This window comes from Sorex araneus, chromosome 2, assembly GCF_027595985.1.
Source record: "Sorex araneus isolate mSorAra2 chromosome 2, mSorAra2.pri, whole genome shotgun sequence".
NCBI classification, from domain to species: Eukaryota; Metazoa; Chordata; class Mammalia; order Eulipotyphla; family Soricidae; genus Sorex; species Sorex araneus.
In genome coordinates, this window is record NC_073303.1 from 243,163,879 (window position 1) to 243,182,495 (window position 18,617).

The 18,617-nt window shown below is 56.9% G+C and overlaps 1 protein-coding gene across 2 annotated transcripts; it reads right to left on the minus strand.

Moving 5' to 3' along the window:
* Window positions 1–1,512: 1,512 nt before the first annotated feature.
* On the minus strand, window positions 1,513–14,566 carry ODF3L2 (outer dense fiber of sperm tails 3 like 2). 2 transcript variants are annotated; one of them, XM_055127345.1, is made up of 4 exons: window positions 14,367–14,566; window positions 7,178–7,285; window positions 5,534–5,644; window positions 1,513–2,585 (listed from the first exon to the last, which is right to left on the minus strand). In XM_055127345.1, the coding sequence occupies exons 1-4, from the start codon at window positions 14,521–14,523 to the stop codon at window positions 2,038–2,040; spliced, it is 924 nt and encodes a 307-aa protein (XP_054983320.1). In that variant the 5' UTR covers window positions 14,524–14,566; the 3' UTR covers window positions 1,513–2,037. The 2 variants fall into 2 exon arrangements, with proteins under 2 accessions (XP_054983320.1, XP_054983321.1); XM_055127346.1 differs by lacking the exon at window positions 5,534–5,644.
* Between the last annotated feature and the right edge of the window lie 4,051 nt (window positions 14,567–18,617).

Consider the following 18,617-nt stretch of genomic DNA (forward strand, 5'->3'; position numbering starts at 1 on the left):
GGCAGGTGGATAGGGAAAGGCCCTGGGCAATAAAAATTTAGATTTAACAGAGTCTCTAGGAAGGAGATTCTTAAAGACTTGGAAATTCAAGAAAACAAAAGACAGGAGGAAACCATCAGCAGACCCTGAGGATAATGGACCCCTCCCCAAGAAGTTCCCCAAAGACCAGTACCACTCCCAAACTCCCTGGTAACCTCCTTGGCAATAGACTTTTACCTGTGTAGAAACCCTATAAAGACCACCTTGAACAAAGGAAGGGCACGCATATGCTGCTTGCTCCCACGTGGCTGAGCACATGTGTCGCCCAAGCACATTTGTCGCCCGCATCTCCCCTCTTGAGATGTGTACTTTCATGCTTTCATACTTTCGTGTCTAAAGCTCAGTTATGTGTAGGGGCTTCCTCCACCCTTGGAGAAGCCCGTGTTCTCTCTTGAACACGTTACTCTTACTTCTCCCTTTTTTTAAATCTTTTTTTTTCTTTTTGGGTCACACCCAGCGATGCACAGGGGTTACTCCTGGCTCTGCACTCATGAATTACTCTTGTCAGTGCTCAGGGGACCATAAGGAACGCTGGGAATCGAACCTGGGTCAGCCGCGTGCAAGGCAAATGCCCTACCAGCTGTGCTATTGCTCCAACCCCTCTAACTTCTCACTTTCTTACCCCTTCCTCCTATCCTCAAAAGCCTCTAAATAAAATCTGTTTACTTCACTGCTTGTCTACTCCTGAAATTCTTTCCCGTGAGCGAAAACACCACCACCACAACCACACACACACACACACACACACACACACACGTTTAATTATCACACAGAGAACACTATCACATGACACCACCTCGGTGTTTTCTTCCTGTCCTTGAGAAACAAGAGAAGCAACCCCCTTCCCATGCATCCCCATCCCCCCAACCCCACCCCAGCTCAGAGCTGAGGATTCCATGGCAGTATCAGACTGAGGAGGGAGGTACTTTTAAATTCTTCCTGGGACCTGTGTTCAGACTGTAAAGCTCCATTTTCTCTCAGCAAATATCTGCCTCCTGAGCTGTTGGAAAGCTCGGATGATCTTTTTCTCTCTCTTGGGACCCCCAGGTGACCAGAAGAATAGGCAAACTCCCACCCATCCCTCAGAACCCAGTTTTAATGGCCCCTCTTCCAGGAAGCCTGCCCAGCAGATCCCATTCACAGCCCTGACACTTCACCTGGGGTCTCCCGGACCCCCACTTCACCTGCAGATATCCTCTCCAGACCTGCTTTAAACTCCCAGGGCTAGGGGCTGGAGCCATAGCACAGCGGGTAGGGCGTTAGCCAGCCTTGCACGTGCCAACCCGGGTTCGATTCCGAACATCCCATAGGGTCCCCTGAGCACTGCCAGGGGTAATTCCTGAGTGCAGAGCCAGGAGTAACCCCTGTGCATCGCCGGGTGTGACTCGAAAAGCAAAAACTCCCAGGGCTACAGAGTTGGAGGGGGTGGCCCTGCTTCCTGTGAAGGGAAGGGGTTAAATGAAATTAGCAAGGTTCAGAGACACCAACGTTTATTGGCCAGTGGCTGGGGAGAGAGGGGCAGAGAGGTGGCAGGGACCTGGGGGGACACTTTGGCTGAAATCACACCAGGTGTCTTGAGCATCACGAGAAGCAGGGACTAGCCCGAGTTTGGCAGAGAAACCCCCCTCCCCCCGGCTGTGCTGTGTTGGGGACCCAAGCCCTGACCAGCCGTTGGACACTGAGTTCTGGGTCACAGGAAATGCCATCTGCAGCCGGCCGCTGGGGAGGGCCAGGGTGTCCCTTTCTCAGTCTGGCACGGCTTGGCCGGGCGTCACTGGCCTTAAGGAACTGGGACGCTGGACGGAGGCTCGCCTTGTCCAAGGCAGAGGGGTCACTGCCCCCGGGGACAGAGAGCGTCCTGACCTAGAAGCAGCTCAGAGAATTCAGGAAAGGTGTCGTGTGTGTGTGTGTGTGTGTGTGTGTGTGTGTGTGTGTGTGTGTGCGCTCGTGCGCGCGCAGGGGAGTATGTGTGTGTAGCAGCTCTGTCCCCCCTCCCAGTCAGACCAGGCCCACCAGAGCTTTGCACCTCACTTCCCGGGGTCGCAAGGTGGAGAGTCGGCCCACGCTGCAGGTATCCGAGCCCATGGTGGAGGCGCGTTTGGAGTGGCGGATGCCCATGGTGAACGCGGGGGCCCGGGCTTTGGTGACTGTCACGTGCTCGGGGCTGTGGGTCCCCGGCCCCGGGGTCTCCATCAGGGGTCGCAGAGCCCGGGCGCGCCCCGGCATGGTGAAGGCGGGCAGGCGCTGGCGGTAGGCGTCGGGGTTCGGGCTCTCGTACTGGCCGGGCCCGGGGATCTCAGCGGGGTCCTGCGCGGGGCGCAGTGGGGGCGGCCGGCCCGCCACGGTGTAGGAGGGGCTACTGGGCTTGATGAAGATGTGGGCGCCCCAAAGGGAGGGCAGCGTGTAGGTGTTGGGGGCGGGCGCCGAGGTGTCCAGCGGCTGCGGGCGCAGGCGGGAGCCCAAGGTGAAGGCTGGGGGTGTCCTCTGGCGCACAGGGGCCACCTTCTCTGGGCTGTAGGCTCCAGGACCTGGTGTCACCTCCAGACCTGTGACAAAGGGCGGGGGGGGGGGGTGGGGACAATACACAAGTCCTCACTTACCTAGAAATTTGGGGGGTTGCCTTTTGGGGAGTTGTTTGGTTTGGGTTTGGGCACACACCCAGCAGTGCTCAGGAAATACTCCTGGCTCTGCACTCAGAAATTACTCCTTTCGGGGCTGGAGCAATAGCACAGCAGAGAGGGAGTTTGCCTTGCACGCGGCCAACCTGAGTTCGATTCCCAGCATCCCATAGGGTCCTGGGAGCACCGCCAGGAGTCATTTCTGAGTGCATGAGCCAGGAGTAACCCCTGTGCATCGCCGGGTGTGACCCAAAAAGAAAAAAAAAGAGAGAAAAAAGAAATTACTCCTTTCGGGGCTGGAGCAATAGCACAGTGGGTAGGGCGTTTGCCTTGCAAGTGGCTGACCCGGGTTCGATTCCCAGCATCCCACATGGTCCCCCGAGCATCATCAGAAGTAATTCCTGAGTGCATGAGCCAGGAGTAACCCCTGTGCATCGCCGGATGTGACCCAAAAAGCAAAAAAAGAAAGAAAGAAAGAAAGAAAGAAAGAAAGAAAGAAAGAAAGAAAGAAAGAAAGAAAGAAAGAAAGAAAGAAAGAAAGAAAGAAAGAAAGAAATTACTCCTTTTGATGCTCATTGACCCTATTAAGATGCCAGGGATCAAACCTGGGTGGTCCATGTGCAAAGAACTCACAGCCCATCCCAGAATCCCCTGGGATCAGTCTTTACCTCCTCAGTCACACAGAGACAGAGGTGGTGGGGCGAGGGGGGAGTCCCTCATCCTTGGGCTCCCATGAACAAGGACGGGTGGAACTGACTGACTTCAAGACCCATTGCTGGCTGGATATTGGTTTGGGAGGCTGGGAGTGGAGGGTGAGTGAGGAGGGGGCGGTGGCCTGAGTCACCAGTGGTTTTGGGGAGTGTAACAGTTGCTGGTGGCTGTGTAGAGGATGGTCGTTGGGGTGTTGGAAGGACAGATGGACAGAGGTTTGCATGGATTCATGGGTAGGCATATTGGTGGAAGGATGAAACGATGAATGGATGAGTGATGGGTAGGTAGGTGGGGGCGTGGATGGAGGATGGAAGGTGGCTGGGAGGATGGATGTTCGGCAGATGGATGAGTGGGTGGTAGGTGGGTGGATGGGTGGGTCATGGATGGGTAGATGGATGGGTTAATGGATGGGAGAATGGTGGAGGGATGGGTGATGGTGGATGGGTGAATGAATGGATGGGTGGATGGTGGATGGATGAGGTGGATGGATGGGTGGATGGGAGATGAATCAATGGTAGATGGTTGGGTAGGTATTGGATCGACAGAAGGGTGGATGGATAATGAATGTATTCATGGACCCATGAGTGGGTCTATTGGTGGAAGAATGAACCAATGAATGACATGAAGGAGAAGTAAGTAAACAGGTAAGTGGGCTGGTAAGGGGATTAATGTCTTGGTGTGTGAATAAATGGAATGTTAGGGATGAATAGATGGATGGTGGATAGAGTGATTCCCGATGGGTCGTGGATGAATGGTTGGTGGATGGATAGACTAGTGGCTGGAATGATTGTGGATGGATGGAATGAGAATGGATGAGCTATGGATGCGGTGGGGAAAGGGTTCATGTGTGGAATGCTCTGGCTGTAGGTGGACATACGGTGAACAGAGTGATGCGAGATGAAACGATGGCCCGAATGATCAACTGTTGGATTGGTGGAGAGGCAGATGGACCTACAGATGGATCAGTGCATTGATCTACCACAGGGTCCTGTTGAGGGACAGATGGAGAGGTGATAGGTCAGGAAAAGAAATGGAGTGGAGTGGAGATGAGTGTTGTGCTTCATCAGGTGCTGGGGGTGCAAGGGGGCTGAGTGGGACCTGGGAGGAAGAAAGATAAGGAAAGAGATGAGAGAAATGAGGGAAAGAGATGAGGGAGAGAGATGGAGAGATGGAGAGAGATGGAGAGAGATGAGGGAGAGAGATAAGAGAGATGGAGAGAGATGAGAGAGATGAGAGAGATGGAGAGAGATGAGAGAGATGGAGAGATGAGGAAGAGAGATGAGAGAGATGGAGAGAGATGAGAGAGATGGAGAGAGATGAGAGAGATGGAGAGAGATGAGAGAGATGGAGAGAGATGAGAGAGATGAGAGAGATGGAGAGAGATGAGAGAGATGAGAGAGATGGAGAGAGATGAGAGAGATGAGAGAGATGGAGAGAGATGAGAGAGATGGAGAGAGATGAGAGAGATGAGAGAGATGGAGAGAGATGAGAGAGATGGAGAGAGATGAGAGAGATGAGAGAGATGGAGAGAGATGAGAGAGACGAGAGAGATGGAGAGAGATGAGAGAGGGAGATGAGAGAGATGAAGAGAGAGAGATGAGGGATGAGAGAGATGAGCGATGGAGAGAGATGAGAGAGATGGAGAGATGAGAGATGAGAGAGATGGAGAGAGGTGAGGGAGAGAGATGGAGAGAGATAAGGGAGAGAGATGAGGGAGGGAGATGAGGGGGAGATGGAGAGAGGGATGAAGGGAGGGATGAGGGGGAGGGGTGATCACCTTCTCCCAGGCCTCCAGTGCCCAGGGTTCTGTGAAGGTCCAGCTTGAGGCCATGTGTGGGTTCAGGCCTACCCCTCTCCCCCCATCCCACTTTCCTCAGTCCTCCTGGGCTTTTGTCTTGTCTTGGCTTTGGGGGCACACCAGGAGGGACTCGGGGCTGAGTCCTGGCTCTGCACTCAGGGCTCACTCCTGGCAGGGCTTGGGGGACACTCTGGGGAGCCAGGGATCAAACCCAGCGTCCTCCCTGCTGTCCTGTGGCTCCGGCCCCTCTTTGGGGTCTCTGCGGGCACTAACAAGGCTATTCCACCCACCATTCCTCACACACCGAGCTCAGAGCACTCGTGGGGAGGGCCTCGGAACCCCAAAAGGGCAGCAGTCCCGTACTCACCCCGGGATTTACCCCTGCCTTGTATGGAGTAGGCGGGCGGGCAGATGCGGCCGAAGCGGGTGACATTTGGGTCCAGGAAGTAGATGGGACCAGGGCTGGTGTCCTCCGCGACTGGGGAGAAAGCCTCTGGGTGAGCCCCAAGACACTCCCCTCCTCCAGGCAGCCCACCTTGCAGTGAGGACCCTGGACACTAAGCTGTGACTGTCCTTTGCTGGGGACTCTGGGGTCAGCCAGGACCTTGTCCTATGTGTGTGGTCTGGGGGGCCCCCACCCAGTGGTGCTCAGGCCTTACTCCGGGCTTTGCACCCGGGGACCACTCCTGTTGGGGATTGGGGAACCCTATGGGGTGCCAGGGATCGAACCCAGGTCAGCTGCCTGCCACGCTAGCGCCTTCTCCTTGCTATATTATTTCTCTGACCCTCGGTTAAATTTGTTTTTAATTTTTCTTTTTTTTTTGGGGGGGAGGCCACACCTGGCAATGCTCAGGGCTTACTCCTGGCGGGCTTGGGGTTCCGGGGATCGAACCTGGGTTGGCCGCATGCAGAGCAAACACCATGCATTTCCCATCTCTCCAGCCCTCTCGATTTTTTTTTTTTTTTGCTTTTTTTGGGTCACACCTGGCAACGCACAGGGGTTACTCCTGGCTCTGCACTCAGGAATTACCCCTGGCTGTGCTCAGGGGACCATATGGGATACTGGGATTCGAACCCGGGTCGGCCGCGTGCAAGGCAAACGCCCTACCCGTTGTGCTATCTCTCCAGCCCCTCGATTTTTTTTCTTTATTTACTTTTGCTTGTTCCGTCACACCCAGTGATGCTCAGGGCTTACTCCTGGCTCTGCACTCAGAAATGACTCCTGGTGGTGCTCAGGAGAAATTATGGGATATTGGGGATACCAGGTCAGCTATGTATAAGGCAAATGCCCCACCCACTGTACTATCACTCTAGTCCCCTCGATTAATTTTTTTTTTTTTTTGCTTTTTGGGTCACACCTGGCGATGTTCAGGGGTTACTCCTGGTTCTGCACTCAGGAATTACTCCTGGCGGTGCACAGGGGACCCTATGGGATGCTGGGAATCGAACCCGGGTCAGCCGCGTGCAAGGCAAACGCCCTACCCGCTGTGCTATTGCTCCAGCCTCTCGATTAATATTTTATTTGATCAATAGTTGGTTGATTCATTGGCTCTATCAGGAGGGGAAACTGAGGCACAGAGCGGGGCACCACCTTGCCCAAAGTCAGGCAGCAAGAAACTTTATGATGGTGCAAGGGTCTATCCACGCCTTCCGGCTCAAGCATTAGGAAACAGGATCAGGGGCTGGAGCAATAGCACAGCGGGTAGGGCATTTGCCTTGCATGCGGCCGACCCGGGTTCGATTCCCAGCATCCATAGAGTCCCCTGAGCACCGCCAGGGGTAATTCCTGAGTGCAGAGCCAGGAGTAACCCCTGTGCATCGCCAGGTGTGACCCCCCCCCAAAAAAAGAAAGAAACAGGATCAGAGAGGGACAGCATCTCTCTCGAGGCCACACAGCAACCCTTCCTCACTTCCCTCTCTCTTTTTACCGGGAGCCTGGGGATGGTGGGGGAGGGGAAAGGGGGTGTCTCAGAGCACCGTCTCAGCCCTTTTGCCCACCCAAGAGCCTTACCAGAGCTGGACTCCCGAAGAAGAGAGCCGGCCCCTGCGGCGCCCTTGGTGGAATCCTGCTTGGCCGCGTCTGTCGTGGGTGGAGGGGCTTGCGGGCCGGACTTGGATCCTGGGAGTATAAAGCCCCAAGGTCAGGTCTGGGTCGAGGTCCGGGGCCCGCCGTGCGCCTTGTCTGGGGCTCCCAGCGCCCCCCAGTGGCCAGGAGCCGGAGGGGGGCACCGCCCCCAAGGCGCCGGAGGGGCGGGGCATTGTGTGGCAGCGCCAATCACAGAGGGGAGGGGCTGCGGGCCGCACACGTGGGGAAACCGAGGCCCGGACACAGGCTCGGGTGGGGAAAATGAGTCCGGACACATTTTCGCCGTCCCTGGGGAGAAACTGAGGCAGAACACGTTACGCAGTAGGGGAGAGGTGGCAGAAACGCAGTTCCCGACCGTCTTTTTTAATTTTTTTTCCCTGGGTTTCTTTCGGCGGGGTGGAGACCTGCCGGCAGTACTCAGGGGTTACTCCTGACAGTGCTGGGGGACCCCACGGGGCGCCGGGGATCGGACCTGGGTCTGGCACGTGCAAGGCCAACGCCCTCCCCGCTGCTCGCTGGATTAGTGCTCCGGCCCCACCCTCGTCTCTGAGCTCAGGCTCTAACCCACGACAGACAACTCTCAGACAGGGAAACTGAGGCCCAACTGAGGCCCCTCAGCCTGGTCCTGTCCCTTGTTTCTGCTGGGGGCGCTAAGAGTCCTCCAAAAGCACACGAAAGACTGAGATTTGTTGAGGCCAGAGTAATATTACAGCAAGGAGGGCATTTGCCCCCGCGCTGTGGACCCAGGCTTAACGCTGGGCATCCCACAGGGTCGCCCACCCACCCACCCACCCAGGAGTCAGGAGTCATTCCTGACTGCAGAGCTAGGAGACAGCCCAGAGCATGGCCAGGTGTGGCCCCAAAAACAACAAAAAATAAAATACAAAATAAAGATTGAGGTTGGGGGTAGGTAGGAGACCCCCCTGGAACATTCCAGAACACCACCCACCCCCACCACCCTCCCCACATACCGCTCTCCGAGGTGGCCGCCCCGCCAGACTTCCTCAGGCCGGTCTCAGGGATGTGACACTCAGTGGGCCGCCGGCCCAGCGACCCCGAGGGGGGCCGGGGGGCTGAGTCACAGCCTGGAGTGCCCATGGTGCGGCCCAGCCGTGCTCCGACGGTCAGCCCGGCCCCCGGGCGGGCAGCTCCCTGGCCTCACTGCGCCCAGGCTGACCACACACTGGCCCCTTGTCCCCGGCGGCGGGAGCAGGCTCTGGCCCAGGGGTTGTGCAGCCCAGAGGGTGCAGGATCGGGTGTCCTGCGGCTGGGCCAGGCCAGGGAGGAGTCCAGTGTCGGTGGCGACACAGTGCGTCCCTAGGGAGCCGGCCCAGCTGGACGGCCAGGCCGCCAGCCCCACATCCACAACCCGGCCCGAGTTGGCCCCATTCTGTAGCTGGGGAAACTGAGGGACAGCCCCGGGTCATGCAGCCAGTTTAGTGCTAGAAACTGCAACTCATTGTCAAGGACGGCTGGCCTGGGGGCCAGAGCAATAGGACAGCAGGGAGGGTGTTTGCCTCACACGTGGCCACCCAGGGCTCCGTCCCCGACACCCCGTAGGGTCCCTGGAGCAGTGCCAGGAGTAATTCCTGAGCACAGAGCCAGGAGTAAGCCCTGAGCATCCTCAGGTGTGACGGGAGCGAGGGAAGGATGACTTCCTGGATCCTGGTCTCCTTCTCCTCCCTCCCACCTCCCCACTCCCTCACCCCTCCCTTCCTCCCTCCAGCCTCCTCTCTGCTCTGCTCCCAGTCCCCTCCTCCAGGTCACTCCTGTTTCCACACACGTGTCCTTGAAGCCAATGAGGCGAGTCCCACCTGTCCCCCACACTGGTTCTCACCCTGGCCACCCCCTGGGGTGTCTCTCCCTCCACCCCCAACTGTTCCACAAGTCTGTCCTGACGTCCTCTGTCCATCACCCACGAGCCCCAACACTGGATCAGGCCAAGGAGGCTCAGACTTCAGAGCTGGGGCAGACTAGGGAACACCCCCCCCACCACAACCACCACAGCACGTCACCAGCCCGCAGGACAGAGAAGCCAGAAGAACTCTAGGTCAGGCCACACCCCAGCACCGCGCCAGAGTTCTGAGGACCAGGACCTGCAGGAGGCGGTCAGGGCCTCGATCTCCCCGTGGTGAAAGATGGTCCTCCCCTTGCCTCCACCCCCCCTCTCTCCCGCTCTCTCTTCTTCACCCCAAGAACAAAAGCACACTGAAAGGGAGCAGCGGGGCCAGTGCAACAGGACAGCACAAGGGGCTGGAGCCATAGCACAGCGGGGAGGGCGTTTGCCTTGCATGTGGCCGACCCGGGTTCGATTCCCAGTATCCCATAGGGTTCCCGAGCACGCCAGGAGTAATTCCTGAGGGCAGAGCCAGGAGTAACCCCTGTGCACCGCAGGGTGTGATCCAAAAAGAAAAAAATAATAGTACAGCACATAGGACGTTTGACTTGCCCGTGGCCAACCCAGGTTCGATCCCCAAGAATCCCATATGGTCCCCTGAGCCCCGCCGGGAGTGATTTCTGAGTACAGAGCCTGGAGTAACCCCTGAGCGTCGCCACTTGTGAGGCAAAAAGCCAAAAGAAAAGAAAAAGAAAGGGAGCAGAGAAGCCACCCCAGAGCTGGAGCATAGCTCAGAGCTTGAGAGCTGAGTCTCTACAAGCTCCCATTCCCTTCCCCCTCTATCCTACCCCCAGGACCACTAAGGTTCTGCCCCTAATGCACTCTAGCCCCGCCAAGGGCCACTCAGGCCCCGCCCCACCCACCCAGGCTTATCTCAAGCCCCGCCCCCAGTCTGGCTCCACCCAAGGTCCACTCAGGCCCCTCCCATCCACTCTAGCTCCACCCAAGCCCCGCTCAGGCCCCGCCCCCAAGCTGACTAACTTAGGCTCCACCCCTCCCACTCTGGCTCCACCCATGCTCCATTTAGTCCCCGCCCTAACCCACTCTGCTTTATTCAGGCCCCGCGCTTATCCACTTTGGCTCCACCCATGCTCCTTCAGGCCCTGCCCCAACCACTCTGTTTCCACTTAGGCTCCACCCCTCCAACTCTGGCTCCACCCACGCTCCACTTAGTCCACACCCTAACTCACTCTGGCCCATTCAGGCCCCGCCCTAACCCACTTTGGCTCCACCCATGTTCCTTCAAGGCCTGTCCCAACCACTCTGTTTTCACTTAGGCTCCACCCCGCCTGCGCTGGCTCCACCCATGTTCCGCCTCCTCCATCCTTCCCCCACGCCCCGCCCTTTCCTCCGCCCTGTCTCACCCAGGCTCCACCCCTTCCCCCAAGCCCTACCCTGGCTCCACCCAAACTCCACTTGGCTCCACCCCTGCTCCATGTTCACCTGGGCTTGGTGGGCGCGCTCGCACGCGCGCGCGCGCGCGCGCGCACACACACACACACACACACACACACACACACACACACACACACCAAGGCTAAGGGCCAGGAGCACTCCTGGGAACTGCCCTGAGCACAGTCAGGAGTAGCCCCAACATGGACAGTATGACCTGAAAACTACAAAGAACAGCAGAAAGGGCCAAGGCCCAGGACCCCACTTCGGTACCTGCATGAAGCAGTAGGGACGACCCTGGGTTGGGGGCATCCCAACACTGGCTGTGGCCAGACTTCACACACCAGATGCCAAGAATCTGTGTGGTGGGGCTGGATCTATAGTACAGCAGGTAGGGCGTTTGCCTTGGATGAGGCCGACCCGTGTTTGATTCCCAGCATCCCATATGGTCCCCCCGAGCACCGCCAGGAGTCATTCCTGAGTCCAACACCAGGAGTAACCCCTAAGCATTGCCAGGTGTGACCCAAAAAGCAAAATAAAAAAAGGTGGGGACTCTGCATGGACCCTTCAGCTCCCCACAATTCCCCGCAGTCCCCTGCTCGCATTCTGGGCTAGCAGCTGAGTTTGAGAGAGGGTCGCCAGCCCCTGAATATGGGTCGTGGTCCTCCTACACGCTCCTTAACCCCCTGCTGCGGAGCCCCTAGCGCTCCCCTCAGAGCCCACTAGAAGTCTGGTTCAGGAGCTCCCTCCGGCGGCCGGGCCGGGAAGTGGCCGCTGGTCCCAGAGGGTAGGACATGGCAGGGACTGTGAGGCGAGGGATGCTTGGGAACCTAAAAGGAAAAGGACGGCAGCCCCGCCCAGACGAGGGTCAGAGAAGCAGGGAGCGATTGGGTCCGAGTCTATTTAAGCTCTTTTTTTTTTTTTTTTTTTTTTGCTTTTTGGGTCACAACCCAGCGATGCTCAGGGGTTACTCCTGGCTTTACACTCAGGAATTACTCCTGGCGGTGCTTGGGGGACCATATGGGATGCCAGGGATCGAACCCGGGTCGGCCGCGTGCAAGGCAAACGCCCTACCCGCTGTGCTATCGCTCCGGCCCCTATTTAAGCTCTTTTTTTTTTTGCTTTTTGGGTCACACCCAGCAATGCACAGGGGTCACTCCTGGTTCATGCACTCAGGAATTACTCCTGGCAGGGCTCAGGGGACCATATGGGATGCTGGGATTCGAACCCGGGTCGGCCGCGTACAAGGCAAATGCCCTACCCGCTGTTCTATCACTCCAGCCCCTCTATTTTTTTTCTTGGTGTTTGTGTGTGGGAACATCTCAGGGTTTTCTCCTAGCTCTGTGCTCAGTTCTGGTTGGGCTCAGGGACTCTTTGTGGTGCCGGGGATTGAGCCCGGGTTGGCTGCGTGCAAGGCGAGCACCCTCCCCGCTGTACTATCCGCTCCAGCCCCTACACTCAAATTTGTTGTTGTTGTGGGGCCACACCCGGTGGTGCTCAGGGCTTAGTCAAGGATCCGGGCTCACCTGAACCCAGCAAATGCAGCCCCTGAGCATCCAGGCATGCAGCATCTGAGCACTCAGGCATGCACCCATACACACGCACACAGGGGCTGGAGCGATAGCACAGCGGGGAGGGCATTTGCCCTGCACTCGACCAACCCAGGTTCGATTCCCAGCATCCCATAGGGTCCCCTGAGCACTACCAGGGGTGATTCCTGAGTGCAGAGCCAGGAGTAACCCCTGTGCATCGCCGGGTGTGACCCAAAAAGAAAAACAACAACAACAATACGAACACACCTGCACATGGGCACAAATGCACAGGCATGCACACACGTGCAGACTGGATCAGGGTCCTGGGAGGAAGATGAGAGGCTGGAGTGGTTTTCCCAGAGCAGGTGCTCCATCCCTGGGGGAAGGCAAGGTGAGAGTCGCTCTCAGGGTATGGGTGCCCGCAACCTCACCTGATTGTTTGTTAGTTTGTTTTTGAGGTCACTCCCTGCTGTGCTCAGGGCAGACTCCTGGCTTTGTGCTCAGGGAGCACTCCTGGTGGGCTCAGGGGACCCTACAGGCTGTCAGGGATCCCGCTTGGCCGGGCTGTGTGCAAAGCAAGCGCCCTCCCCACTGCATTATCTTCTTTCTGACATTAGCCCGTCCCGAGGGCGCTACTGGGCTGAGGCCACTGTGCGGATGACCCACTGTTTGGTGCCACAGCCGGGCTGCAGGCCACCTTCGCTGGGGTCAGAGCCCACACCATGCCCGATCTGTCACTTCCACTCTCCCCCGGGGGGACCCTCGCCTTTGTCCTTTGTCCCAAGCCAGCTCCCTGACTCACACGCAAGCCTTGTTTGTCTGAACAAACAAGGAAGCCTTGTTTGTCCGGAAGGGTGAGAACCCACAGACCTGCCAGCCTCCAGGCCGCCCCCCCCCCCCAAAGCCAGGAAGCAGGCAGGGGCTCACAGCTGCCCATCGAGGACCAGAAGCAAGTGCTGTGGTTCCGGCACAAGACGGCCACGTGCCAAGCTCAGCTTCCCATCCCTGAAACCCCATGGCACCCCAAACATCGCTGGGGGCTTCCCACACGGCAGTGCCCCCAAAGAATCAGACTCTTGGCCCCTGCATGGACTCGCTGCTCCTGTTGGGAAGGGGAGGAGGGGAAAAGAATGGAGGTGAGCGGAGGGGAGGGAAAGAGCAATCAGACAGCAGGTAGGCAGTTGGCTTGCATAAGGCCAACTAGGAGGCCTGATTTCCACCAGGAGTGGTTCCTAGGTGCGGAACCAGGAGTTAGCCTTGAGCACAGCTGGGTGTGGAGGAGGAGGCGGAGGAGGAGGCGGAGGAGGAGGAGAAGGAGAAGAAGGAGAAGGTGAAGGAGAAGAAGGAGAAAGGAAAAGGAGGAGGAGGAGGGTCAGGGGAGGGGAAGAAGAAGGAGGAGGAGGAGAAAAAGAAGGAGGAGGAGGAGGAGAAAAAGGAGGAGGAGAAGGAAAAGAAGAAGAAGAAGAAGAAGAAGAAGAAGAAGAAGAAGAAGAAGAAGAAGAAGAAGAAGAAGAAGAAGAAGAAGAAGAAGAAGAAGAAGAAGAAGGAGAAGAAGGAGAAGAAGGGGCTGGAGCAATAGCACAGCAGGTAGGGCGTTTGCCTTGCATGTGGCCGACCCGGGTTTGATTCCCAGCATCCCATATGGTCCCCTGAGCATCGCCAGGGTGATTCCTGAGTGCAGAGCCAGGAGTAACCCCTGTGCATTGCTGGGTGTGACCCAAAAAGCAAAAAAAATAAAAAAGAGGAAGAAGAAGAAGAAGAGGAAGAAGAAGAAGAGGAAGAAGAAGAAGAAGAAGAAGAAGAAGAAGAAGAAGAAGAAGAAGAAGAAGAAGAAGAAGAAGAAGAAGAAGAAGAAGAAGAAGAAGAAGAAGAAGAAGAAGAAGAAGAAGAAGAAGAAGAAGAAGAAGAAGAAGAAGAAGAAGAAGAAGAAGAAGAAGAAGAAGAAGAAGAAGAAGAAGAAGAAGAAGGAGAAGGAGGAGGAGAAGAAGAAGAGAAGAAGCAGCAGCAGCAGCAGCCACCGCCGCCGCCAACGACTAAAGGGGTTTGCCTTTCATGCGGCCAACCGAAGTTTGATCCCCAGCACCCCATACTTCCTAGCCAGAAGTAAGCCCCAAGCACAGCCCAAAATCAAAAAGAGAAAAGGGAAAAAAGAAAAAAAAAACGAGAAAAACACGCTGAATTAACAAGCGACCTTCATCGCTAGGAAAGCGTCTTTGATTGGAACCAGGCCCTGCGACCACCCTACAATACAACTCTGGCCCCAGAGAAAACATCCTTAGTAAAGTCCCAGTACCTCGTTCCAGGCCAGAATGAGCCCCGAGTGCGACCCAGGAGCGTGCTTGGCACCATTTCTGCTCCCTGCAGATGAGCGAACTGTCACCCAGAAAGCCCAGAGCCCAGCATGCTGTCATCTCTCGGGCACAGGGTGACAGCCTCAGGGCACGGTCCATTTCCGTGCCTCAGGGCAACCTGGCAGCGCAGGTCCTGGTTGAACTCGCGGGACGCCAGGTCACCCCCCGTCCGCGAGGAGGCACTGTTCTCGGCCGCCAGTAGGCGGCTAGAGCGCCTGGCCACACGGCATGCCGGGATTTGTAGTAACGACGGCGCGAGGGATTCCGGGAGTTGTAGGCCGGACCGCAGGTGGGGCCTGGTGATGCGTGTTTGGGTTTTTTTTTTTTTTTTTTGCGTGTTTTTTTGTTGCTGTTGTTGTTTTTGCTTTTTGGGCGATGCGCAGGGGTCTCTCCTGGCTTTGCACTCAGGAATTACTCCTGGCAGTGCTCGGGGGACTATATGGGATGCTGGGAATCGAACACCGGTCGGCCACGTGCAAGGCAAATGCCCTATGCTCCAGCCCCTGGTGATGCTTCTTGAAGGTTGGGACCCTCCAAACTTCATTGCCAGCCTGCCCTCAGCCCCGAACCTCAGGCCTATCCCGATTTGAGACCCCGATAGTCACCCCGATCCTTCTGCCATGGGTGCTGAGCATGATCCCGAAACATCCAGTGAGCAAAATACCTAAAATTGTCCCTGACCTTCAGCAGGGAGGGCGTTTGCCTTGCACACTACCAGTCTGGGTTCGATCCCCAGCACCCTGGAGTGTTCCCCGAGCACTGCCAGGAGTAATTCCTGAGTGCAGAACTAGGAGTAACCCCTGAGTACCGCAGGGTATGGCCCCAAGCCCCCCCCCCCCAAATTGTAATTGAGGCCAGAGAGAGGGCACAAAGGGCTGAGCGCCTTCTCTGCATTCTGGCAGCCCGGGTTTGATTCCTGACACCTCCTAAACTCTCAGTTCTGCCAGCAACAACCTTCAAGCAGCGAAGCTGGGAGGAACCCCTGAGCACCGACGGGTGTGGCCTGAAAACAAACCCCCCCCCCAAAAAAAAAGTAACAAAGTAGATTCACACTCTAAGTGGTTCCAAACACACTTCCAAATTTTCCAAGAACTGGCTGGAGTTTTTGGCACCCAAACCTGGCTTGAAGTGGAAAGTGAAATTTACAAATGCACTTCTGAGAGGAGGGAAACAACCCAGGGGGCTGAGAGCCAGGGGTTGCACCAGCCGTGTCTGATCCCCAACCCTGCAGAATTCCCTGAGCGCCAGCAGGAGGGACCCCCAAGCATCACACGTTGTGGCCCTCAGAAATACTTTCAGGTGGTCAGTAACCAGACAACTCAAAGCTGATCTTTCCCACCTTTGTTCCCAGGACACACCCGCCTGGCTTCGAAGGGCTGGTGGCTTTTATTGTTTATGAGAGAAAGGAAAATACAGGATTGGGGTTGTGTGGTGGCGGGGGATGGGGCTTCTAAGCATCCCCCCTCCGTGGACCTTGCTTCCTTCCTGTCCCAGATGTCAGCCCCCTGACATGCAGAGTCAGGAATAACTGCAGAGATCGGTAAGTATGTCCCAATCCCGGACCAGTCCCACAGCCCTAAGGGAGTCCAGTGTGTGTTTGTGGGGTGCCAGGGAGAGAGGGCATCACAGAGCATGTGGGGGTGAGTGGTAGGGCACTGTCCAGAGAAATCCCATGGGGCCAGAGTGATAGTACAACAGGAAGAGTGTTTGCGTTGCACATGGCCGACCCAGGTTCGATCCCCGGCACCGGATATGGTTCCTGAGCTCCGCCAGGAGTGATCTTGGAGCACAGAGTCAGGTGTTAAGACCCAGTCACCGCTGACTGTTTCCCGGCATTCCACCCAAAAAAAAAAAGGAAAGAAAAAAAAACATCACGAGTGTTTTGGTCCTGTGTCAAGTCAAGAATGGCTGTGATGAAGAGAGACCACCCCCCCAGGAGACCCCCAAACTGAGACTCACAGGAGCAAAGCTAGCTCTTACCTACTGTAATATTTCTCTGGCCCCCTTTTGCCCTGATAATTATTTTTGTTATGAGGGGGGATTAATTCACATAAAATACAACCGACCATTGTAAGACTCCAATCTGGCTCAGAGAAATGTCTCAGTGGCAAGTGCTTGCTAAGGGGTGCCAGAGCCAGAGAGCAGCTGGGGGGGCTGTGGCCTTGCTTGCACCCGGGTTCAATCCTCGGCACCCCATACAGTCCCCCAAGCCCCACCAGGAGTGTCCCTGAGCACTGCTGGTTATCGTGGCCCCCAAACAAACCGAAAAGAAACATGCTTGCAGAGAAAGTGTGAAAGAGGGGCTGTAGCGATAGCACAGCGGGTAGGGCGTTTGCCTTGCATGCGGCTGACCTGGGTTCGATTCCCAGAATCCCATATGGTCCCCTGAGCACTGCCAGGAGTGATTCCTGAGTGCAAAGCCAGGAGTAATCCCTGTGCATCGCCGGGTGTGACCCAAAAAGCAAAAAAAAAAAAAGAAAGTGTGAAAGAGAATAATCAGTGTCCAGTGCATCCTCAATCTTGTGCATCTCAGCATGGACTGTTTCTAGAGCATTCCATCCCCAGAATGTCCCCCCCCCACCACCACACTAGCCTGTGTTTGGTGGAGGGTGGGGCTCACTGGCCCAGGGACCCACACAAATTCTTCTGCATCACGTGGCTGGCCTCTTTCTGGAAACCCAGAGCCCCATTCGCTCTGGGGTCTACAATGAGGGGGAAGACCCCCCCTCACCGTGCACCCCACTCTGCCCTCCATGGGTGCTGCCTGCATGGAGAGGTGGATCCAGGCACGGATGAGCAGATCGGTGGCCAGGTGAGGCCTCTGGGCAGACAGAAAGACGAGGTTTGACATAGTCCCTTCCCTTCTAGAACCTTCTGAATGGTTAGGAAAGCTCCTGTTCTCCCCTACCCTTTGTCCATCGAGACCCACCAAGGCACAAGGTGTCAGCAGATGGGGGCCCAGAGGGGCCCTGCCTTCTTGATTCCTGCCCAGCTCCCCCAAAAGTTGTGAGATCCTCCCCCGAACAAAGCAGTGGCGTTAGAGAAGGAGCAAGCCCAGCAGGTGAGGACCTCTTGAGGGACGGGGTGTGCTGGACGCCCCCTGGCCCGTGACAAGCCCCCTCTTGTAGCTGAGAAGTGGTGTGCAGGAAAGGGGGGCAGGGGAAGGATATTGGGGCTCCAGGGGACTGAGACCCTCTTGAGGAGGCTTCCTGCCCAAAGCCACTTCGGACTTTCTCCAGGCCAGGGACAATGCCGGGAAGAGGGGTCGGAGGGCAGGAAGCCCCGGGCTAGGTGGGGACAGAGAAGCCCCCACGGCACCCCAGAGGCTCCCAAGTGCGGGCGGGAAATGAAGTTCGAGCCAGAGTGCCCTGGGTTGGGCTCCTGGAGCACCCCCCCCGTCCCCCTTGACCAGAACCTTCTTCCTCTGTTCTGTCCACCGTCCCTTCCTTGGTGTCTGCCTCCACCTCCCCAGTCCCCGGGGTCTCTCTCTGCACCTTCATGTGCGTCTCTGCATCAAAAGGGTCGGGATTCACGCAGAGCAGCTGCACACAGGGAGGGCGCTGGCCTTGCCCATGGCTGACCCACATAGGGTGAGTCCTGAGCACAGAGCCAGAAGTCAGCCCTGAGGGGCTGGAGCGATGGCACAGCGGGGAGGGCGTTGGCCTTGCACGCGGCCAACCCGGGTTCAATTCCCAGCGTTCCCCCCGTATGGTCTCCCGAGCACCACCAGGAGTAATACCTGAGTACATGAGCCAGGAGTAACCCCCGTGCATTGCCGGGAGTGACCCAAAAAGAAAAAAAAAAAAAGGAATTCAGCCCTGAGCACTGCCCGAGACAAAGGCAGAAATGACAGACGGGGCTGGGATGCGTGTAGGATGCAGAGCACTGTGGAAGGAGCACTCGGAGGGGTCAGGGGAAGGAAGGTAGGAGGGGGCACAAGGAGGACTATGGGAGGAACACAGGGAAGGAGCACTAGTGGGGGAGCACGGACAGGGAGTAAAGGCAAGAGTGCTGAGAGGGAGCACAGATGGGAGCAGAGTACTGAGAGGGAGCACAGAGAGGGAGCACAGAAAGAATGGGAGAAGGGAGCACGGTGAGAGAGAGCTCAGGGAGGGGAGCCTCAGAGGAGCACCGCGGGACAAGCACTGTGGAGAACCGGTGGGTGAGGGGGTTGGGAGAGGAGGCGCGGGGGG

Coding starts and splice junctions, on each gene's coding strand:
- ODF3L2 (XM_055127345.1), bottom strand. CDS start 14,523: ATGGACCGTGCCCTGAGGCTGTCACCCTGTGCCCGAGAGATGACAGCA. Junction 7,286..14,366: donor TCATTCTGGCCTGGAACGAG/GTACTGGGACTT, acceptor TTATACTCCCAG/GATCCAAGTCCGGCCCGCAA. Junction 2,586..5,533: donor AGGCAGGGGTAAATCCCGGG/GTGAGTACGGGA, acceptor CCTTTGTCACAG/GTCTGGAGGTGACACCAGGT.